The 24,752-nt window shown below is 39.5% G+C and overlaps 1 protein-coding gene across 2 annotated transcripts; it reads right to left on the bottom strand.

The window, feature by feature from the left end:
- F3 (coagulation factor III, tissue factor) lies at positions 1 to 23,310 on the bottom strand. 2 transcript variants are annotated; one of them, XM_082265528.1, is made up of 7 exons: positions 23,107 to 23,310; positions 15,810 to 15,921; positions 10,222 to 10,409; positions 7,544 to 7,731; positions 5,935 to 6,088; positions 4,299 to 4,342; positions 4 to 278 (listed from the first exon to the last, which is right to left on the bottom strand). In XM_082265528.1, the coding sequence occupies exons 1-7, from the start codon at positions 23,189 to 23,191 to the stop codon at positions 249 to 251; spliced, it is 801 nt and encodes a 266-aa protein (XP_082121654.1). In that variant the 5' UTR covers positions 23,192 to 23,310; the 3' UTR covers positions 4 to 248. The 2 variants fall into 2 exon arrangements, with proteins under 2 accessions (XP_082121653.1, XP_082121654.1); XM_082265527.1 differs by lacking the exon at positions 4,299 to 4,342 and having other exon boundaries at positions 1 to 278.
- Between the last annotated feature and the right edge of the window lie 1,442 nt (positions 23,311 to 24,752).

Below are 24,752 nucleotides of genomic sequence, written 5' to 3'. Positions count from 1 at the left end.
ATAAATAACCTAAATGTTTCATAGAAACTAAGATCATCCTACACTACTCAGTCTTGCTCCACTCCTCTGCAGTAGCGGGTACTGTGCAGTCACATATAGCAGTAGTCAAACACAGACAATTATCTCAGCTGGGATTTAAACATCGTTTAGTGGCTCTGTCTCCTTTGTCTTTTCTTCTTTCTTCTTTCTACACATGCACACGATCACCAACAGAATTATAATGACTATGACAAGGACAACTGCTACGATTACAGCAACCAGAATAGTAAAATCAAGTTCTGAAAAGAGAACAGAAAAACATAGGTTAGGTGCCATTATTACAACACATTGGATCACATAAGCATGCATTAGGTATACTATATAGATATATGTATCTGTAAGGATACATATGCTATGACATTTAGCTTTTCCACCAAAGCTCCTTCTGTTAGTAGTTGCAGACACCATGTTCAAGGAGGTCACACGGTAGTTAAAAGTGTGCCAAAAAGCTTGTTCTAAATAGTGGCAAATACTACATAAGTTCACCGAAAATGAATGATGTCAGGAACGTGAGGGGCTATTATATTATTTAATGCCCATTCAAAAATCTTTGTTCCTTCCAAACATAAAAAAAAAATTTCTCTTACGTCCTCCGACAGTCGCCGCCTCTTCATATTCGTCACATATGGGGGTATTAGACTTTGCTCCGAAGGAGTAGCTAGGCAACAGAATATGTTAACAATAAAGCTTTAACATATCCCACCCTCAAGGGGTGGTCCCCTCAGTCAATACCCTCCTACTTCCTGCAACCATATCTCAGTTTTAATGTCTAGCTTGTCAGGAGTGGCTGGCTCTCTCTGTGCTGGGACTTTCTGTCCCAGACTCTTTCTTCTTTTAATATTTTGTTTGAGTTTTCTCTCTATCTTTACTTAGCTGTTATTTTTGTCAGCATTAGTTAGTTCTTCGGACGAAGAGGATCATGCGGACTGGGTCTCGGGCTGATCCCCCTGGTCGCAGGTCGTGGGTCAGTGGCTTCCCAGTCTGCCATCGAGCGTTCAGCCAGGTAACGCTCCTGGCACAGTGAACGACCCATCCCTGTTCGGTGCAGGGATGATTGGTGAGGTGGCTACCTCACCGGACGCTGTGCGGTTTCTTAACCTCCATTGTGTGCGTCTTGAATTGCGACTCTCCCTGCCTCATGTGCAGCGGTTTGTTCGCCTGTGCGGGTTCCCCACGCCATGTGAGGGTTCACATTCCGGGAGTGGAGAACTGGCAGGCGGACTATCTGAGTCGCCAGACCCTGGATCAGGGGGAATGGTCTCTCCACCCGGCTGTCTTCCAGATGTTGTGCGCGAAGTGGGGTCTTCCAGATGTGGACCTGTTCGCGTCTCGCCTCAACTACAAGGTGAAGAGGTTCGTGGCAAGGACGCGCGACCCTCGGGCAGACGCGTCGGACGCGTTAGTGGCCCCGTGGCATCAGTACAGGCTGATGTACGCGTTTCCACCGATTCAGTTGCTGTCCAGGTTCCTTCGCAGGTTACACTCGGAACGCAGCACGGTGATTCTTGTGGAAATGGATCAGGCAGACCATTGAACAGGCCTATGCCTTGCAGGGGAAGGTTCCCCCTGTGCCTGTGAAGGCGCACTCTACTAGATCTCTGAGTACGTCTTGGGCCTGCCGTCATGGGGCTTCTGTAGCCCAGGTGTGTAAGGCGGCGACTTGGTCGACCGTGCACACTTTCACAAAATTCTACAAAGTAGATGTTCAGGCATCGGCGGATGCTTCCTTTGGCCGCAAGGTTCTTAGTGCGGCTGTTCCCTAGGGTCCCTTGTTGGGGACTCCTGGCTGTTGGGATTGTTTTTTGTATCCCCTGGGTTTTTTGTCTTTTCCTGGGTTGTTGCTCCTGTTGAGCACTTATTTTTGCTGTTGCCCAGCTGGTTTCCTTCCTTTGGTAAGGTTCCTTTCTTTGATGTGGAGACTGCGTTGCCTTTCGGCGCGGATGCGTTTCCCACCCCTCATGTTTGCACTGCTTTGGGACGTCCCCATATGTGACGAATATGAAGAGGCGGCGACTGTCGGAGGACGTAAGAGAAAACGGAATTTTTGTAAAATCTTACCTGTAAAATTCCTTTCTCTGAGTCCTCCGACAGTCGCCGCCCCCGCCCCTCTTTTGGGGTTTGAATGTATACTCTACTGCTATTCCACTAAAACTGAGATATGGTTGCAGGAAGTAGGAGGGTATTGACTGAGGGGACCACCCCTTGAGGGTGGGATATGTTAAAGCTTTATTGTTAACATATTCTGTTGCCTAGCTACTCCTTCGGAGCAAAGTCTAATACCCCCATATGTGACGAATATGAAGAGGCGGCGACTGTCGGAGGACTCAGAGAAAGGAATTTTACAGGTAAGATTTTACAAAAATTCCGTTATTCATTCACAGTATTGAGGAATTTTTTTGATGATGCCAAACAAAACTGAGGCGTTGTGCCCTATACACTTTTTTCTCACTTTGTTTAGATATGTTTGGCATCATGCTTCATTGTATACAGTTTTTTTAAGGAAATTATTTTTTTTGAGCTCCTTTAGTTGGCCATTGGACTGCCTACCTTAGATCCCTCATAGGCAGCCCAATGGCCAACTAAAAAAGCACACTCGGCAGGTTGACAACGCTGCTGCCAATTACTAGGAAGTGGCTTAGTGTTGTCAGCTTTCATAAGGAAAAGCTGTTACTGGTAGGATTCCCAGGTAAGGAATTCTGCAATAGATTCACAAAAAGATTTGTTTAAAAGAGGAGTTCCAGCCACCTGTGGTAAAAATAAAAGTAAGCAGCTACAAAAAGTGTAGCTGCTGACTTTTAAAAAAAAAAACCTGTCCCAGGATCCAGCAGTGAGCTCACCCTAGGCGGTCTCATCTGCTGTCTTCGGTCCCCAGCATGTTCACTATGGGCACCTGGCTTTGACAGCTTGTAGCTTTGAAGCCGGGTGCCCACTGACCATGCGCAAGTCGCACTGTGATTTGTGAGTGGTGGATGAAGTCTTCTGGGACCTGTCAGTGTCCCAGAAGACTGCGGGGGGGGGGGGGGGGGAGGGAGAAAGGAGAACTTCTGTTGACGAACTCAGAACGGAAGAGGGAAGTGGGAATCTACTCCTCAAAAAGTGCCAATTGTTTAAGAGGAGCGGGGAACAAGTCCTTAAAGCGGAACTTCCCCTTTTGGGTGGAGCTCCGCTTTATTAAAAAAAAAAACTGTATACAGCGAGGCATGATGCCAAACGTACTGAAATTTTGTGCTTGTGTTAAAAAAAAAACTTTTAGAAAGTCACCACTTCAAGAGATGCCATACTGCCTGCTTAGTGCAGACCTCTAGTTCCATTTGTTGGTTACTATTATATATTACAGCATTACTGGAAATGTATAATTTATTCAGTGTGATACTGGAAATGTAGAATTTGTTTGGAGAAACACTTTATAACGGTGTCCTTCTAGAGATAGGCTAGGCCCAATCTCTTAATATATGGGTTTGGGTACAGAAGGCAGATTCGTACTGATACCCTCTTAAATTTATTATTATTTTTGATTGGTTGAAATCATGTTTCCTTAAAAGAATCAAATCGAATCGCTAGCCATATTATTGTATAATGTACTAACCAACTTAGTTGCCAAATTTCTATCATATTTTGGCCATGCACATGAGGTCTAAGGCACTAAAAAACAATATTAATTGAGTGAACGTTGCTTCTAAGTATTCACTCAATGGAAAATCTTTTTTGCCAATTGAACATTCTCTTCTCCCTTAGTACATGAAAACCAATATATTATTGATCTAACCAACCAGTTTCTAGGATCTGAAAACCATTGCTTAGTCTGGATTCTTTGTCTGTCATAGTTGACATAAGTAGTTATTCTATGTTATCAACAATATGTCTTTAGTGCTTAATGCATTATAATGCTGTCTATAAGCACACATCAATAAAAAATAAAAAACGGTACATAGATGAGTAATTGCATCACTCTCAAAAATCAGTGCCAAATCTGCTGAACATTGGTTATTGCTGCTAATGGTTAGTAATGAACACCACCTCTAACAAATCTACTATTCAGAGAAAGTCACAACACATTAACCAGCAATGTGTTGGTAGAAACAGACAGTGAAATAGGAGGCTTGAGTTTATGAGAACAGAGGGAAGTCTGTAAGTAAGTGCGTTTGACTTATTGACCTGTTTTGCCGTGGGAAGGGACTGAAAAGCATTAATGAAAGTGTTATGCAAGAGGACCCATCTCCCACATGTCTTATGAAGTAATTATGGAGGAGTCAACTTACACAGAGGTACAAAAATACAGTGGAGGCTGCAAAACCTCTGGCGGCTGTAAAGCAAAAGTATGTTAAGAGGCATGGTCTAAAATATATACCCACACATTGTACATTGGCATGGTGGGACACATTGTACATTGGCATGGTGGGACACATTGTACATTGGCATGGTGGGACACATTGTACATTGGCATGGTGGGACACTGTACATTGGCATGGTGGGACACTTCAACAGAGGAAAAACATAAATTGTGCTAACAAGCGCATTCCTCTAAAGTTAAAATATATTAAATTTTCCATTACATTTCATGATTAAAGACCTCAAGTTTTTAAAGCGATATTGCATTATTGTACACTTTATTTATGCATAATATTAGGTATTACAAAGTTTATGATTTTCAGAAATTTGACAAGAACAATGACTTGCTTCATGTTTTCATTTAGGGATATAGTTTGTAGGGTTTGAGGTTTGCCAAGGAATAAAAGTTTTCCATTTGCACAAACAATACAATTATAATTTTGTGCCCTCTTTGTATCAACATTAACATTGAAGTCACTCCTTATAAAAACAGTTATGGAAGATTGTCTTCCATATTTATCTCCATGACTTTTATAGAACTCCCCTTTAGCACTTATCTGAAGTCGAAAACAAAATGTTATATATTGCAGTTTACCATTCCTTAAAATGTAATGCCTGCATTAGTTTGCTTTTTTAGACATTTCTCCAATATTTTAAACTGATAATCCTTTAAATAACACACTTCCTGTCCCTTTACGTCTATGCTTTTATCTCCACTGTGACTATGGGGGCAGCTATACATGGTGGATTGGTAGGACTTACAAGTATACACATATTGTATAAATGATGTATATTTGTGCCTTAACACACACACACACACACACACACACAGTAAAAAAAAAAAAAACAGCTCTTGTGAAAAAGCTGAATTTTGTTCTGAGAAATGCATCAAGAGGATGCTCCACCATATTACGTGTCCAGCAGAATAGCAATAGATAGCGATGACACCTTTTGGGTAATTTTTTTTAACTGCTGATCCCAAGTGTTGTAAATATATTTTGAATGCTGATAGATAGAGGGTTAGGGAAAGTGACGACAATTTTATTAAATTATTAATATAATATAGAGAAATTCCCCAAAAAAAAAAAAAATGTATGTGTGTATATAATATATATATATATATTAGTGAGCTATTTTTTCTATTTTAATATAAAAAAAAAGTAATTGTTTTTAAAATACTAATGTCTTAAACTGGTACCTTTAAAAGTCCACCTTTGTTTACTTTTCTATTCTAAGCTACTATTATATGGATGTGGTACCCCTAATACATCAGCCAATTTTGTTTCTGTAAAAGAAAGGAAAGGAATGCAGTCACCACATCGAAGGACTGGTAAGCTGCAATATATTACATTTTGTTTTTGAGTTTAGATATGCTCCAAGCATTAAAACATACTACAATCATTAAGGTGAATTTACAGTGACAACTGTTGCTATTTTGCTCTATCTTTAAACATGACACATACTATTTCAAGATATACTATGGCCAGATTTTCTTTTCAAAAAGAAGATTTGTTATGTTCCAAAATGATAACAGAATGCTTGAAAGCAGACAGACAGTCTACCTACCACTACTGCCTTCAGACGAGGCGCATTTTTCAACAGAGTCTTGGCTGTAGCGGTCTACTTTGCGAGATGGAATGGTTGCCCGCACATAAAAGCAATAGCTCTCCCCTTTGGATGTGCTGATAACAATTTCATTGTTTGCAGAATATGCTTCCTTCTACAGAGAAAACAGAATGGGAAATGTGAGACTTAATACCGCTAAGTTACAGAGTATATGTTAACAAGAAGTTAAAAACACAAAACGGCTCAATGAATGGAATAAAGTGTGAACAGAGATGAACTGTGGAATAACTAATAACAAACAGATTTCAAAATTTATATTGTCAGATCGATGAAAGATTAGTTCTGCTTGGTTGGGTTACTGTACTACTTGCTCTGGATCATTAAACCAATTTGCTGCTTTGGTCACTGTACAACTTGATTGCTCTGGGTCACCACATTAATTGGTTGCTCTGGGTCTAACACTAATCGGTTTTCTTTGGGTCTCTAAATTAATTGGTTGCTCTGGGCCACTACCCTTTATTGAAAAGGCTGTTTTGTACACATATAATTTATTGAAACAGCAGTGATTTAAAAAGGAGTTGTAAAGTCAGAAGGTTTTTTTTTTTTTTTTAATTCATCCTATGCATTAAGATAAAAATCCTTCTGTATGAAGCAGCCTCCCCAACACCCCATCTCTGTCCACGAGTCCTTCGGCCGCCCGGGACTCTCCCTCCTGATTGGCTGTGAACTAGCCACAGCGCCATTGATTCCTGTGGCTGTCAAAGTCAGTTAGCCAATCAGGAGAGAGAGAGGGGGCACTCGACAGGAGGGAGGGGCTAGAAGTCAGAAGGAAGGACCCGAGAAGAGGAGGATCCAGGCTGCCCTGTGCAAAACCAACTGCACAGAGGAGGGAAGTATAACGTTTGTTATTTAAAAAAAAAACCCTTTACAATCACTTTAAAATACTAAAACGTTATGGGCAGCTTTGAAATGAAACAGTTTAAATATTCATATAGGGGTTGTTTTATCTACCAAAGGATTTGCATTTCTGTATGTCTAGTCTTGAGATTAAAGTTGGCTGTACACAATTAGATACCTCAATTCCCCAATCCATGCTAAACAGAATGGATGGACATCTCTCCTACCAGCTATTGTATTCTGGCATCCACCACTTGCAGCTGTAAAAATACTTGAACAGTTGCTGCATCCGATTGGATGCAGCCACTATTCAGCATCTTTAAATTATTAGATTAGAACTGTTGGGAATGAGGATGCAAATAGGGTCACACGTGCCTCAAATTTTGACTGGTTCATCAGGAACAGTTTGAAATAGCCTTTGTGTACAGCCAGCCTTACATAGTCCACCCAAACAGCGGAGTCAGCACAATAACTTCACTATTTTCCTCCACAGTTTGGTATAGAACAGTGAAGAAGCAGAAATACTCTGAGGAGCTCATTCGTCTGCTCCTTTTATATTTGCCTGGAGCAATTAAAGTTGGGATACTTCTGTAGATTGTAGAAAAGCCTCTGACAAAAGTTCACTGACTTTAACTATAGAAACCTCATTGTCCAAAAAGTTCCAGAGAGGGCCAAAAGAACATAGATCACGATGACAAGGGAGAATATTTACCTTTCCTGTGCTGCCAGCCTTCCTGTAAAAAAGTGTATACTGGAAGTCTTTTCCAAATATATCTCGGACAGTCTTAAGGGTTTTATTATCGAATCTGTAGGGTGTTAGCGGATCCTTAACAATAACTTTGAGTTGAGTGTGATCTTCATTAAATTCACTACTTTCAAAGGCTGGTTTTCCAATGATTGCTAAAATGACAGAAAAACACTTTGTTATAAACAATGCAAGTAAGGAAGAAGAAGAAAATAGTAGTATTGATACTTCTTTTATACTGCTGTGTATGGGGGGTGTCGCTCTTAGCTGATTAGCAACAATGACAACTATGGGCTCCTGCCTGGGTTCTGTAAAATAGCCCCATTCAGAACTGGTATAGAGTAATGGAAGGGAAAAATAATGTTTAATCCAAAAAGGTATCTTCCCATGGCACGGTCTTTACTATGTGTCATCTCCAGTGACACTCCAACACCCAGCCACAAAAAGATGCAGGCTCTGATGGTAGCTAGAAATTACATTTTTAAATAAGTGATTCATATAAGTGGGCACCAAGATGATGGCATATTCCTTTTCAGTATATTTACAAACAGCACCGCTGATTGATTTTTAGTGCTGTTCCTTCCCATCCTAGTCTGAGCTTTACTGTGCAGGGAACTACAAGAAGCTGACATCAAGCCAAATTCAGGTACACTAGTTACATTTAAAAGTGCATTCAAGGTTTAATAATTTGCATTAAAGTGGATGTAAAACCTTACATAGACCCAAAAAGTAAACAGCCTCAGATGATACAGAGATGAAACAAATCCCCCTACATACGTTTGTATATCTGCTGTCTTCAGCTTTCTACACTGTTTAGAAAGTGAACATTGCGTTAGGATTTTTTTCTTCCTGTTCCAGCACTGGGTGTAGAGTCTTGACATACACTGTGTGACAGCTGATTGGAGGAAAGGCACACAGACCCCCCCTCCATATAGGCAGAGGAAGGAAGCAACATGCAGAGCTGTGCTGTGAATAGACCAGCTCTCTGCTAATCTCTCTATGCACCCACCCGGACACGAATTTTCAGCTGATTTTATCTCCTGTGGTCGGAGAGCTTGTCGGAATTTATCATGCTGATAACAGAGGAATGGAGCAGCAGAAAAACATGGGACTTAGGGCTTTAGAGAGATAGGTAAACACTACAGATATATGTGCCCAGGTCCAATTTCATGAATGGGGTTTAGATTCACTTTAAGTGGTGGTGCTGTTATATTTGCCAGGAGTTCAGCTTTTATGTACACTTCCGAGAATTATGTAGGCTGCCATTGCTGATCTCTCCTTAAGAGAAATTCTGTGGCTGTCAGACTAATATATTGGCTTTAAGTGCCGGTTCACACTGATGTGGCACGACTTCGGGGGGGCGACCTGTGAAGTCGCGTGCACCGTGACTTCGGCGCGACTTGCACGGACTTCATATAATGAATGTCTATGCAAGTTGCTCCGAGGTCGCCCCGAAGTAGTACAGGACCCTTTTCTAAGTCGGAGTGACTTGTGTCACTCCTATTAGAACGCGTCCTGTAGCACTGCATGGACATCGACTTGTCAGGCTGACAAGTCGCGGTAGTATGAATGGAGGCTTAGAGTTACTGACCTGGAACAAGTATAAACAAAAAGGCATTCTAACATTTACCTGACAATCATTTAGGCCATATTTCTTTTCAGGCCTGTGACCTAAAAGTATAGAAGCCTGACACAGCTAGACAGGTAGCAATTTCAGAAAGACACTCTAGGGTTGATTTACTAAAGGCAAATAGCCTGTGCACTTTTGCAAGCCTAGTTAAACTCAGGAAGGGAAAATGCTCCAGAGCTCAGTAAATGAGGAAGAGCTCTGCTGACTTTCATTACCCAATCGTGTGCAAGCAAAAATGCTGTTTTTTTTTTCCTTGCATGTAACTGAGTGTTCTTTGTAAAGTAAAGCTTTACCTCATTTAGTAATCTCTGGGTCAACTGCACTTGCAATCATGCTCAGCCTATTTGCCTTTAGTAAATCAACCCCAAGGTCCTTCTCTCATGACAGGTGAACTTTGGTCCATCATCTTCTGCAGCAAGATCCTAAAGGTTGGCTAACTGCTAACATAACCTAGCAAGTCATTAAAAAGGATCTCCTGGAGCAACACTAGCTGCCTATGAGTGGAGGTGTCTTTTAAAGAAAGCCTTTGCTGAGATAAATGTTGTCTTCCACTGTTGACCTCTTTTTCTGAAAATCCAAAGTCTCTAGACTTCATAGTGATCCAATGGCTTCATGAATGAATTCACGAAACATGAATGCTGGAAAGATGCTGATAACAAAGTTCTGACTTTGCTTCAACTACATGTTGTAGGTTTTTTTTTTTTCTGGGAAAGTGACTAAAGCCAGGTTCATACTAATCCTGTGCAGTAACAAAGGAACAAAGGCACAATATTGAGCGTTAGGTCACACAAGCGTACTTTGCGTCAAGGCAGCCCATCCATTTTGAATGGATGGCCAACAGTCGCACTCAAAACCACACCTGACCCTGGTTTGAAAAAGCAACGCATGGCTAACGAAGGTCAACCATGGTGGCCTATATCTTTAGTTAGTACATTTAAAAAACCTGAAGTCTGTATTATTTAGTCAGTCGTATTGTTATTATTATTATTAGATAAAAGTAAAGAATGTCACATACTCTCCACATAAGGATTAAAGTCTGGGCCATCCGTGTAGGGAAACTCTTCAGCACGAACATCCTCGGAGTTAACTTCTGAAGTGATTCGGACATTATAAGTGGCATTGGCATCCTTAAGCAGATTTGTGACATCACATTCTGTGTTGATGGTGTACTGACATTTCCTTTCCCATATACCGAGACGTGTGCTGTAAGAAGAAAAAGCAAATTTATTATAAATATATACAGACATCAATTATTTACGCTTAAAAATGTAATTACAACTTTGAAGAAGTTACATTTCTATGTTATTCTCCCCAACCCCCTTCCCAGTTTTATACTAAAGTGTCCCTGATCCAACAAAAGATCATAGATCTAGGTTGCACTTCCAATTTTAAAAAATGTTCAAAATGCTCTGGATTCTCTATTCATTCCTAAGGAGCATCCAAGTACAAGCTTGTACTCAGAAGCTTCAGAAGAATAAAATGGTTCCAATTTCCTATCTGTGTGACATATGGGGAGTCCAGGAAACTCAGGTTAGGCCCCTTTTACCTGTACGACCTAAAAGTCACGCAATTTTACCACAATTTTGACTGGACTTGAAGCAATGCTTATAGACCTCAAAAGGCATTAAAATCGGACCATAGTAGCGCAGGAACTACTTTGAAGTCGTTGCAACTTGAAGTCGCACAGATATGAACAGTACTCATTGGAAATCATGGAGTACGACTTGTCATGCGACTTTGCAGTCCCAACTTGCAGGACAAGTCACACAAGTGTGAAAGGGGTCTAAAGCTGACAACACTGCTTAGGAATTTAGTTCAGAAGAGGCAGAATTGTTGTACGCATCTACAGGAAGTTAGGAGGCCCACTGGACTTTTTGTCAGGGTCCCCACTTGTTTTTCTAAACTTCCTGGGTTTTTAAAGGGTCAAACATGCTTCAATGTTCATGTATTGCAGAGTTGTACTGAATCTGTTGTTTTTTTTTAAATTTTTTATTCATTAAAAATAGCGCCGTCAGTTTACACATCGCTTTATATGGCACAAGTCCTTGACCTCAAGAATCTTACGATCTATGGTCCCTAATTCACATATACACATACTGCGGCCAATTTAGACAGTAGCCAAATAACCAACCAGCATGTCTTTGGAGCGTGGGAGGAAACCCACACAGGCACAGGAAAAACATGCAAACTCCAGGCAGGTAGTGCAGTGGTTGGGATTCAAACCGATAACCCTAGTGCTGCTATGCGTAAGCTGTGCTGTCCTTCACCTTTGTTCAACTGCAGTAGCTCTGATGATGAAACTTGTTGGTTGGGGTTTTGAGTTGTAAAAAAACAAAAAAAAAACAAAAAAAAAAAAAAAAACACACATTTCCTGCAGAAAATAGCTTATTTCCAGCAGCCAGCCATGTGACCACTGGCAAGAGATCTGGTATTGTAGTCTCTAACGAAGGGTCATAGAAGACTGCATTTCAGGCAAAAACTAGACAATTAGTAGCATCTATTTCATCAGCAGAAACCACATAAATAATAATATCTTGGCATGGGCCTCATGAGCCATTGGAGGGAGTGTGCATCCCATTTTTACTGGAGAAGTCTTCTTCCACTTTCTTTTAATTTGTACAACAGGAAAATGTTATTACATTGCCTCAGATTTATCTTTGATTATACGTACGCTTCAAAAAAAAAAAAAAAATATTGCCCATTCCCTATTTTATCTGCATAAAAATACTTCAACTTAATCACCTTTACTGCCCAAATATTTGCACATTCAGTATGTAGGTAATCATTGTAGCAACTCGGAGATATGAACTTTCCTGGTAATAGTTTATTGTTATGAGACCCGCAGCTGCACAATGTGGTCCACGGTAATTAGGTTTGCTTTTCCTGGTACTTTATGAGGAGTTGCATTCCTTTAAATGTTAGATCTAAAGACTGCAAGTGAAGCAGATAGTTCTGTGCATGCAGGAACATGAAGAGCAATGCACAGGTCACACCTATGTCAATAGCCTTGTTATCAGCACATCTGTCTGTACATACATCATTTGAGAGAAAAAAAAAGTTCCACGCCTCAGAAAAGCAAACCCAGCAAGAGAATGAGGAAAAGCATTGCTCAACATTAGTTAGAAATCATGAATGTAATATTTTAGATTAAACTCAGCTACAAGGCCATGCAGGTCTAAGAAAATCAATCACTGAGATAAAATTTACTGCACCTTGAGGCACAATATGGGTGGGATGAGAAAATGAATAGGCTGACGTCAACAAAATGTGTAAAAAATGTGTTGGGTTTTACCCATTAGCAAGACTTGGATAATAAGCTTAAGATAATCGTTGCAGGAATTTAGGTGGTAGGCCTATTGTGAATGGAAGGGAATTAATTTAAATTCAAGTTCTACTGAACCCTCCCATGAGCCTTCAAAACTCTCAATTAATATACAAATCAGTTTCCACCTCCTTTAAAAGGTGTGGGCAAAGGAAAGTGGTTTGCCTTAGGATTCCCAGGAAAGGGAATATTTGCTAACGCCACAGTTGAAATTACATTCCATTTAAAGAGAATCTATAGCGAAATTTATGTATTTTTTTAAAATTTTTCATAGACTTGAAATGCGTAGACCCTCTCTCAATGTAGTCTCCAAAGCACTTCTGTAAGACACTAGATTGGTTCTTGTTTCTGCTCATTTGTAATATCCAATATTGTAAATGACCCATTTAATTATTCAAGTTGACAATCCAAAGTCTTGGAAGAAGCAAAATCAGTGAAAGTGCCACACCAATGCTCATAGAATCTATAAAGGATAAATCTTGTGAAAGTGCCATGCCAAAGCTTGCAAAGCGAAATGAAGGCCCCTTGACCCTAATAAGAAAAGGGAGCCTTGACTGTTGGGGGAATGGCCAGGATCTGGGCATGGTAACTTGCAAAATGCAAATTAGCTAAAGGATGACTGGCTGCAGGACATGAGGTGAAGGAGTGTAGCCTGAGTTCAAATAAAGGTAATTTCTGAGGTAAATTTGGGCCTTTAAGGAACTGCGTTTGGAAGAGCTGCCCAGCCTCCCTCCCTATGTTTGGTTTGTCACAGCTTTATCAGTGGTTTTTGGACCTTACCAGCAGGAAAAATTTGCCGTAATGGGCTATTCCCTTGTTTGGAATGTTTGTGACCTCAATTAGTCTCAACTGTTACAGGCTTTTTTAAAATGTGAGCAGAATGGTGCTCAGAATCACTCGCTAAACAGTGCCACATTAGTGTGGATGAGCTGATGTCCCTTGAGGAGGTGCTCCTGAACACTATCTCCAGAATCTGCCCTCAAAGCCAGTAATCCCAGAAAGCATCAACCTCAGTACAAGGATTCCCACACCTGCAGCTAGCCTTTTCCTCCATGAGATCCATCTGCCAGGTTTTAGCACAGCTGACCATTATAATTTATGATCTTGTGATTTGGTAAGAGGCTTGTGCTGGTGGTGGCTGGTGATGGCGATTTCCACTTTGATCTTCAATCATATCACATTGTTGATTTATTATTGGATACACTAATTTTATTTGGACCTTTTCTATGAATTTGCATTTTTTTTTTGCACATGAATTTTGCACTTTTATTATACAATTAATTAGGGCGTTGTGTGCACGTTAGCCCTGCTTTATTTTGTTTATAAAGATCTAAATAAGGGCCCCTTGGCTCCAATTGGGAAAAGGGCGCCCTGACTGTTGGGGGCATGGCCAGGATCTGGGTATGATAACTCGCAATATGCAAATTAGCTAAAGGATGGTTGACTACGGGACATAAGGTGAAGGGGTGGAGCTGGAGGTCTAATAAAAGGTAATTTCTGAGGTAAATTTGTGCCTTTAAGGAACTGCGATTGGAAGAACTGCCCACATGTTTGGTTTGTCAGAGCTTTATTAGCGGTTTTTGGAGCTTGCCAGCGGAAAAAATTGCTATGCCCTTGTTTGGAATTTGCAATTGGTTAATGTCTGTCCAGCACTTCTGGTAAGGACAGGCCCCTCTTTGACTATCCTAATGTTGAAAAGCGCTCACAGTGCAACTGTGACTGGCACTGGTTAAAATTATTTTTCCAAACATTGTCAAGTCCTTAAATAAAGCTGTGGCCTTGCCCTTTTCCAACGATATGGTTGAATGTGTGGTTTATTCCAGTGGGCAAGGTTATTTATTCATCACTTGTTTTCAGGCTTATGCCCCTCAACAGTCAAGATGATTTTCATTAAATCTTGTTAGAATGGAGTAAAACAGTCAACACATTTAAGAGGTTCAGGCAATTTTCTTTCCTCATAGCTTAAAGTGCTTGTAAACCCTTACAGATCCTCGCATACCCAGTGAAGTGACTGTCAGGTGATACGCAGAGATTAAACAAATCCTCCAACATAAGTTGTAACTGTTTAGCTACAGACTTTTCTCTTCTACATCTATTCACAGCCCATCATTTATACAGCTTGTCTGAGATTCCAGAAATCAGGGGGAGGAGCTGAAATAACACACTGCAGAGCTCAGTGAGAGCTGATTGGAAGGAAGGGACACACCCCCTTGACAGTACACAGGAACAGAGCTGAGGCTGTCAATCAGCTTGATCCCCCCTCCCCTGTCACCTTTTTTCTCTTGGTGTCAAAAAAACTTGTCATTAGTGACTCATGTAGATAGAAGAGGAATGAGGCAGCAGACAGAAATGACACTTAGAGCTCTGGATTGAGACAACACACACTATAGAGGGATATGCTTTGTTCATATTTCACATGTGAAGTTTACAACCACTTAAAATGCTGTGTAACCCAAATGGGATTATTTGTAGAACTTGTACAATTAGAAGGTGATAGCAGCAGATTTGCCTTATATTCTTTTCTATTATATAACAAATATTCTATTGAGCCCAGTCTCATTAAGAGTGTATAGCATTTAAACCCTAAGGAAGGGGAAGTACCTTAACCCCCAAAATGCGTTTTATTTAATTCAAAACAAGATTTAATTAAAATCTGCTCTTCGGTCTACGAACATTGGCATTACACTTAGTTTTGACTGTATGTATTCCTAGGATACCGAAAAAGGAGTTTAGGGGACATCTTTTAATGGGGACAAGATACGACTCAGATAAGACGCATGTAGCCACTGTACAATGCAAACATATCGTATTAGTGTGGTTAGTGCTAGGTGAGTACTAAGGTGTACAGTACTTGGCTTTGAAATTTCTGAGTGCATATCCTTACTTGTCTCATACATGTCCATTGAAGCTCTGTATTTAGAGATGAGCAGAAGAGGCAGCTGCTCGAGGTGTACAGAAGACAGGGGGTTAGAAGAATTATAATGGAAAAATTATGGATGCAAGATATATATTTTTTAATTGTCATTTAAAGGGAGTATCATTATTGATCACTCCCATGATACTATCTAAATTCTGTTTCTCTTTCAGGGTGACACATAATGAGATTTGAAGGAAGGGTACTTACTAATAAGAATTACACAAGAACCACAATATACCATATTCACTCGTTCTGTCAAGCATGCTTAGCAATAATTACAATGTATGTGAGGTCCATAGCAGACAACTGAATCAGACTGTTGCAGTTACATGAACGAACATGATGTATCAACTCTTCTACTTACTTCCTTATTGCCACTGTGTAGGAATAATTGGTAGGTTTGCCTTCCCACTCTACAAGGGTTTTAAAGTTGACAGATGTCCATTTAATGTTCTTTGCTGTTGGAAAGTTTATATCTGTAAAAAAGAAATTAAATATTTATTATTGGTGCTTATAAAGGACCAACCATTTACACAGCGCTTTACATATACTGTATATTGTACACTCCCATCAGTCCCCGCCCTCAAGGAGCTTACAATCTAAGGTCCCTAAATCACATTTATACATACACCATACTAGGCCAATAAAGCTGGATACACACTATTACAATCCTCATTTTTTCCCTTTAGATTTACCAAAACCATATAATATGAGGACAAACCTAAACACTTTTCAATTTGAATGCAGTCATGCAGGCCCTTGCGCTACATAGTCGAAGGTAAATCTAAAGGAAATCGAACAGCAAAAATTGTACAATGTGTATCCAGCTTTAGCCTACCTGCATGTCTTTGGGGGAGGAAACCGGAGTACCCAGCAGAAGCCCAGCCAGGCACAGGGAGAACATTCAAACTCCAGGCAGGAGTGCCATGGTTGGGATTCAACGCACTATTCCCAACGCACACATTCCTGTAGAGATGGCTGTATTTGTAAAGCTGGATACACACTATCCAACTTTTGTGGTTAGATTTCCTTCAGATTTACCTTTTCTATGTAGTGCAGGGGCCTGCCAGATTGCATACAAATTGAAAGTGTTTAGGTTTGACCTCATATTATATGGTTTTGGTAAGTCTAAAGGAAAAAGTCTTCAGAAAATCTTATAGTGTGTATGTCCCATTAGTGGGTGCTGAAGTGACCACTGTCTGGAACTAGGAGAGTGAGGTCACCAGCACACCAAGATCTCCAAAATGGGTCCAAAGCTTTAATCAATGATCACATCGTTACAGGAGATAGCATAGTTTTGGGAACCATGCAGGACCCCTTCATCAGGCATGTGACCACATGCCTGATGAAGGAATCCTGCGTGACTTTGAAAGGTTGCTATCTGCTGTAACAATGTGATCAAGTAACAAGAAAAGCCGGCACACGAATGCTTCGTTTTGATGCGATTTATTCCAGCATGACAGCAGTGTACAACATGGTAAAATTATAACGCGTTTCAGCCGTAGCCCTACTTATAGCCTGCTATGAGTAAGCCTATGGCCGAAAAGTGTTTAATTTTACCATGGTGTACACTGCTGTTATGTAGTATAAATCACATCAAAATGAAGAATTTGTGTGTAGGCTTTTCTTGTTAAGCCTCGTACACGCGCGTCGAAAATCGGCAGGGAATTTTCATCCGACGACCGATCTGCCGATTTTCGGCTTGTTAGCATGATGCTTCCGACAACCGACTCCGACTTTTCGGCCGAAAAAAATCTTGTGTGCAGGCTATAAAATTTTTGTCCGCCGTCAAAACACGGCCGATTTTCGTGCAGTCAGTACAGATTTCGACAGGGAAAAATCTAATGAGCAAGACTGGGCATGCTCAGAGGAGAAAAAACACAAAGAAAGCAAACCAACACATGACATCACTTCTGAAGTAAAATTTTGTCGGGCGAGAAAATTTAAGTGCAGTCTAGGCACATTCCAACCAACAAAACACCACTCTGGACAAAAGACGGACAATCTGTCGGCCGATTATCATTGCGTGTGTACTAGGCTTTACTTGGAAGCAATTGCATGCATCTGGAAGCTGCAGCCTGAGCACCGACACTCTGTTCCATATTCATTCCACTATATGGTAGAGCTAGGGTGAGTTTGCATCTATTCTGTAACGATGTGATCATTGAATAAACCTTGGACCCATTTTGAAGATCTTGGTGCGCTGGTGACATCACTCTGTATGGTTGGGATTCAAACCGATGACTCTAGAGCTGCCAGGCAGAAGTGCCAACTACTTAGTCACTATGCTGCCCACTATGTAAATACATCTTTTAATATCCTTTATTATTCAAATAAAAACGTTGACAGAGACGTTATACTGAAGTACAGTAAATCAGCCAAAGCATATATGATACAGTAAACTTTAGGCTTCAAGAGTACCAAAACAGACAGCATCGGGCAGGTAAAGCTGAACTCTAGGCAAATGTAAGAACACAAATTAAATAAATACTGGATATGGAAACGCTTTCACCTACACTGGAATAGGTGTGTCTACATCCAGCATGCCTGTATGTACTTAGCTGTAGGTCATGCAAACATCTATGCCGAACAAACTAAAGCAAGTTATGTATCTTATAAAAAAAAAATAAATAAAAAAAACAAAAAAAAACAGGAAGGAGAAAGCGGGGCTTTCCCGGTGCTAGACTTCCCCAATCAGTGTAACGACCCTTACAATTTTTTTAAAACATTTAGTTTATTAATATCAAAAATATTCAAAATTCAATCCAACACATGATTGATATATATGGCATTATACACCAGTACAATGCAATAGATAAAAACAATAGCATGACCCTTCCCTCCAAACCCAAGCTTAACCTCTCCTATAAACGCCCTGATGACAGTGTGCCCATGTATGTGTTGGAGTGTCGTTACACTGAGTGGGGAACCGGGAAAGCCCCGCTTTCTCCTTCTGTATATATCAATTAGTGGGGTGTTGGTGCTTGACATGATTGGTTAGGACGATTATCCTTTAAAGTTCTGTATCTTAGCGGAGATTGTAAACATAGTATTGCCAATACATACATTAGGTGAGGGAAGGGTCTCTCTAACCCCCTCTGGCTTGCCATGCGCAGGATGCTTCAAATGTACGCCCCCTAGTGGCAAATCTGACCCATTCAAGCTGCGCGCATGTGCAATGCACTCTCTCCTACTCTAACTGCATAAGTAATGGCAAGCAAGATTGGCATTTGAAAGCACTGGTATGTACTATTCAGGGGATCTGGGGTTTTTTTTTTTTTTTTGTAAACTGTTGCTGAAGGTGAACTTACACCTTAAAAATAATTTATTTTTATATAAATATTCAATGAATACTATTGAGTAATATTAAAAATAATTTATTTTTATATAAATATTCAATGAATACTATTGAGTAATATTCCGGTGTACAATATTTTTATCTGTTAAAAAAAAAAAGCTGTGAAAAGAAAAAGCAGAAGGAAATGATGATTGCAATTTCCATGTTGCTGGTCACAACGCAATGAAAAAATCCTAGGTGTTTTTTTTTTTCTTAGTGGGCAGCCTGCCATGACAATGTCCACAGCTGTAAAAGTAAATCTGGGGTTTATAATGTCTTATAGAAACAAATCGTATATTTGCACAATTTGTGGACTTAGCAAAAACTACAAGTATGATAAATAAACAAGTAATTTCATTAGATTTAAACAGGATTTATTTATCTGTATACGGCTATATTCTGAGACATAGCAGTGGGGGAGATTTACTAAAACTGGAGCACTCAGAATCTGGTGCAGCTGTGTATGGTAGCCAATCAGCTTCTAACTTCAGCTTGTTCAATTACGTTTTGACAATAAAACCTGGAAGCTAATTGGCTACCATGCACAGCTGCACCAGATTTTCTATCTCCAGTTTTAATTAATTAATCAACCCCAGTGAGTAACTTGTAGCAGCCAATTATAGACTTATTAACCTGACAACAGTCTACTGACACCTAATTAGTTGCTAGTGTTATATAAATAATCTACTAAGGCTGGCACTGCTTTTCTACTGGTATGTGATAGACCTTTGGACTTTGTAGTAGACTCGGCCTTAGCAGAAAATGAATGAAAGCCATTATTATCAGATGCAGGTGAAGATCAATAAACCGGTGATCGCAGATCACAGAAAGGATTTTAATGGGCTTTATGCCACAAATCTTACTACACTGTTTTCTGTGTTAATCCAGCAGAAAGCTATTTTAATTACAATTTCAGCAGGTCACAGTAAAACTAAACCAGGCCATCCGGTTAGGAAGACGGCCTTGGCTTAAAATGATTTCCATACATGTTTCAGACCTTTTACATGTGTTTAAAGGATTTCTGCTCTGCTGTTTCACAATACGTCTCTGATCTGCTGTTATATATGACATGCCTCCCATAGCTTCCGCTACTTTTATCTTCAACTATTGCAAAGTATGCAGCTGTAATTAACTCTTTATAAACCAGTTTTTGCATTTTAGGCTCCCAGTGGCCTGTGATACTAGAAGCATCCTGTCCTGCAACAGAGTTTTTTAATTATTTATTTTATGTTCCACTGACTGGCGGCTAATATTGTTTTTATGCCACAGGAATAAAATTCATACACATGCAACTAAACAAGCAGATTAAATAATGCCTAAAGTGTAAATTCACCTTTTCTAAAAAAAAAAAAAAAAAAAAATGGAAAGGTAAACCAACCACCTACAACCTCCCCCCGTTCCCCTTTGTACTTACCTTTACGGGTGAGGAAAGGTCAGTGCCCACACAACCAGTGCAGTGGTCTGTGTTGATGTGCATTTTAGGCACAGCAACATGCTCCTGTGTTGGAACAGCCTATTCATTTGAGCACAGTAAATTAGCTCAAAAAGAACTGCTTGCCCCTTTTAAAAAATGCACTACACCAGAACGCACGGTACTTTGTTACCATGCATTATGGTGTGAAAGAACACGTTTTATTAGGGTGCCATTAAGAATGAATATCACCGCAGCACAGTTACATTAGGAATGCATGTTTTTCATGCGTTTCAGTGGTGCACAGGTGTGAACGGGGCTAAAGAGTCCTAAAAGGGACAGTTGGTAGTGGGATAATACATTAGTAACCTAGTCTAAAAATATCAACCAAATTGCTCTCTTCTGTCATTCCAAGATCTCCTGCTCTCTAGTTTCCTTTTCAACTCCTCCTATGATCAGCTCCAGGACTTCTCCCATCCTTTGGATCTCCCTACCCCAATCTGTCAGAATTTCTCCTAATCCACTGATGGGGAACCTTGGCACCCCCAGATGTTTTGGAACTACATTTCCCATGATGCTCAACTACACTACAGAGTGCATGAGCATCATGGGAAATGTAGTTCCAAAACATCTGGAGTGCCAAGGTTATCCATCTTTAGACAATCCCTGAAAAGCCTATGCTGCTTCTAACTAATACACTGTGTTTTTGCTTTCTCCATCAGTTCATCCCCCACAGTTATTACCTTTTGGATCACTTGAACCTCCCTTTTAGATTGTTTATCTATAATGAGCAAGGCCCTCTGATTCCTCTTGTACCAAATTGGATTGTAACGTCTGCTTTTATTTTGTAATGTGCTGCACAAACTTTTGGCGCTATATAAATCCTGTATAATAGTAATAATAAATATTAAACAGGATTGCCAGGTGTGTGTTTAAAAAAAAAAAAAAAAAAAAAAAAAAAAAAAGCTCTCTGCTGTACTCTCTTCTTTTTAACAACTTGAGAAGCAGGACGATCGTTTAGATCAGGCATGTCCAACCTGCGGCCCGGAACCTCAGGCAATGCGGCCCACTGCCCCCTGACAATTTATTTTTTGCTGGGGGGAAAGGAAGTCAGGTTGGGGGCACGGCCACAGCAGCTTCCAACTAACAGTAGGCAGAGGCTGCCTCAGAGGGGGGAGGGGAGCATGTGCCGTGTTTCTGACTCCTACCACCATGACCACTTCAAATCACCGAAGTAGTCATGGTGGATAGAGTGTTCCTTTATTATCTATCAGAAGAAGTAAACCTCTGTATACTGATTCCATTTCATTTGATAATCCTCTAGTTGTGTTAAATTAGTGCGGGGGTGTGGCAGCGCGGGAAGGGCGCTGCGGCATTTTATTACTTGTATACCTTAACTATAGTATATATTTAATATGCGGTCCGAAAGAAATTTCTCTACACTCAATGTGGCCCAGAGAAGACAAAAGGTTGGACACCCATGGTTTAGATATTTCTTTGCGTGAATTAAATTACATTTCCTTGCCACTCTCATTATTCACACCAGACCATGTTTCAAATGAGGCAATTTTGTTTTTATATATATATATATATATATATATATATATACACACATACATACATAACCATAATTATACTTTGGAATGCTAGGCAACAGAGCTTACAATCCATTATTGCTATTCCCATAACAAAGAAACTTGTCCTTATAACCAATATCAGGGCAGGCTACATGTGTGTAGGAAACCTAATAAGTCATGCCTGGGGCTGGGATAATAATTGCATTATCCTTCACCCTCTAGGTAGTGTTCAGTCAACTTGCTGTATGGCAAATCAGAATACAGGCACATCAAATGCATTGCTTATGTCATGGTGTCATTTTTTATTTATTTATTTATTTTTATTACATTATTGTCAATTTCTGGATTGTTATCCACATGTGATTTTTCTTAATTAAGAGTTTCAAGAGCTAGCACAACACATTTATATGATTTCTAAGACCAAGAGCTTCTACTTATGTTGCTTATATGGCTCAAACACAATGAACTTTTTATTTATTTATAATTATTTTTTGTAGGTTTATTATTATTAGACATTTGTATTGTATGTTTGTGATTATTTTTAAAAATAAGGAGATTCTTTGAAAAAAAAAAAAAAAAAAAAGTAAAGGTTTTAATATTGAGAATTTAACACACGGGGCAGATCTACCGCCAATAAAACAATCCAGCAACTCAGAATTTTGCTCTAGATCTAAAATGTTTACTGCTCACAATGCTAACTTCCCAATTAAAAAAATAAATAAAAAATTTTATATATATATATATATATATATATATATATAGCTATCAATCACAGTCCATAATATTTTTATTTTTTTTATTACAGATTTTCTATAAAGCATTTATTTTATTATTGCTTTGTAAACCTCACAATAATAAATTCCAAGCAATAACCTACTACATTGCATGTGATTGGGACTTTTAAAAGACAATTACAATTCTATTTTTGAATAGAAGGATAATATTCATAAGAATTCCTGTTTCTATTATACATAACACATGTAACAGGGCTTGGGGTATACTGTATAATTGCCAGAGGTGCCTGAATATTTGCAGCTTTTTTTTTTTTTAAACCATGTGACTATTAGGCACCCCCTGGCAATGATCTAGTTTGCCCCAACCCCCACCCAGAGAGATCACAATACAGGATTTGGCCCTTTAAAGATATCTGACACTTTAGTAATTATTTTCAAACATTTACTAAATTAAAGGGACAGTGCATTTAATATATAAACGAATTAGGACTTAGAACTGAGACAGATTGTAGAGATAGGACATGTATTCTGTACCAATAATAAAGTGATCATCTATCTGCACATGTAAATGTAGATGATGGGTTATCAGGGGGGGGTCTTACCTTGGGCTGGGGTCCTCTGCCAGCAGAAGACAGCACTCAGGAGTAGAAGGTGAAGGCAGTTCATGCTGTGAATGAATCCAGCCATAGTGTTCTTGTATAATGTCAGTGTATATAATAATCCGGGGCTATCAGTATAGAGCACTACTCCTCCTATCCTCCGGAGATGTCTCTGTGTAATGTGATGAAAGGCTCAGCCTTCCCGTATATTTATACAATGGAGTGAAGGTAAAAGGGAGGGGATTACCGACCTGACTCACCCCTCTGCGACTCACTTTACACATTACACTCTCTGCCGCTAGAGGGCGCTCTGAGCTCTCCTGTAACCCACTCCACTTCTCTGATCTCACATAACCACTGGCAGAATGGAATTTGTCTTCTTTTGGTCAATGAAAGGATCGCGGAAAAGTTCAGCTCCGGAATTTTTTACCCCCTTCCTGACCAGGCCATTTTTTGAGATACGGCACTGCGTTGCTTTAACTGACAATTGCGCAGTCGTGCGACGCTGTACCCAAATAAAATTGATGTCCTTTTTTCCCCTAACAAATAAAGCTTTCTTTTGGTGGTATTTGATCACCTCTGCAGTTTTTATTTTTTTTGCGCTAGAAACAAAACAAGACTGACAATTAAAAAAAAAAAAAAAAAAAAAAAATTATATATATATATATATATATATATATATATATATATATATATATATATATATATATATATATATATTTATTTATTAATATTTTGCGCAAACCAATCAATATATATGCATTTTGGATTTTTTTTTTACCAAAAATATATTTATATATATTTTACTGTTTGCTATAAAACATATCCAATAAAAATACCCAAATAAAATTGATGTCCTTTTTTCCCCTAACAAATAAAGCTTTCTTTTGGTGGTATTTGATCACCTCTGCAGTTTTTATTTATTTTTTGGCGCTAGAAACAAAACAAGACTAACAATTTAAAAAAAAAAATATATATATATATATATTTATTAATATTTTGTGCAAACCAATCAATATATATGCATTTTGGAATTTTTTTTTACCAAAAATATATTTATATATATTTTACTTTCTGCTATAAAACATATCCAATGAAAAAAATTTTAAAATTAAATTTTCATCATCAGTTTAGGCCAATATGTATTCTACTATATATTTTTGGTAAAAAAAAAAAATCCCAAAATGCGTAGATATTGATTGGTTTGCGCAAAAGTTATAGCATCTACAAACTATGGGATAGATTTATAGACTTTTTATTTATTCTTACTAGTAAAGGCGGCGATCAGCGATTATTAGCGAGAATGCGACATTGTGGTGGACAAAACTGACACTAAAGCCCCGTACACACGTACCGATCGTCGGCCGACCGATCGGCCGTCTTTTGTCCCCGGGCTGTCGTGTCCGCTGAAAAGTGCAAAAGACTGCACACGAATTTTGTCCGCCGACTGCAGAAGTGATGTCATGTGATGGTTAACTTTCCCTGTGTTTTTTCTTTTCTGAGCATGCCCAGTCTTGCAAATCTGCTGTCTGTCGGCCGAATTCTGGCGAACAATCGGCCGTTCTGGTGGCAGACCGCCGTTATGTCTCTCCTGTGAACGATTGGCGGGTCCCGGCAGCCATTGCGGCCGACGGACCCGATGATTGGCT

This window comes from Pelophylax lessonae (genome assembly GCF_965119305.1).
Source record: "Pelophylax lessonae genome assembly, chromosome: 8".
Taxonomy (NCBI): domain Eukaryota; kingdom Metazoa; phylum Chordata; class Amphibia; order Anura; family Ranidae; genus Pelophylax; species Pelophylax lessonae.
Note: the sequence above shows the minus strand (reverse complement) of the source record. Positions and strands in the feature narration are given on the sequence as shown.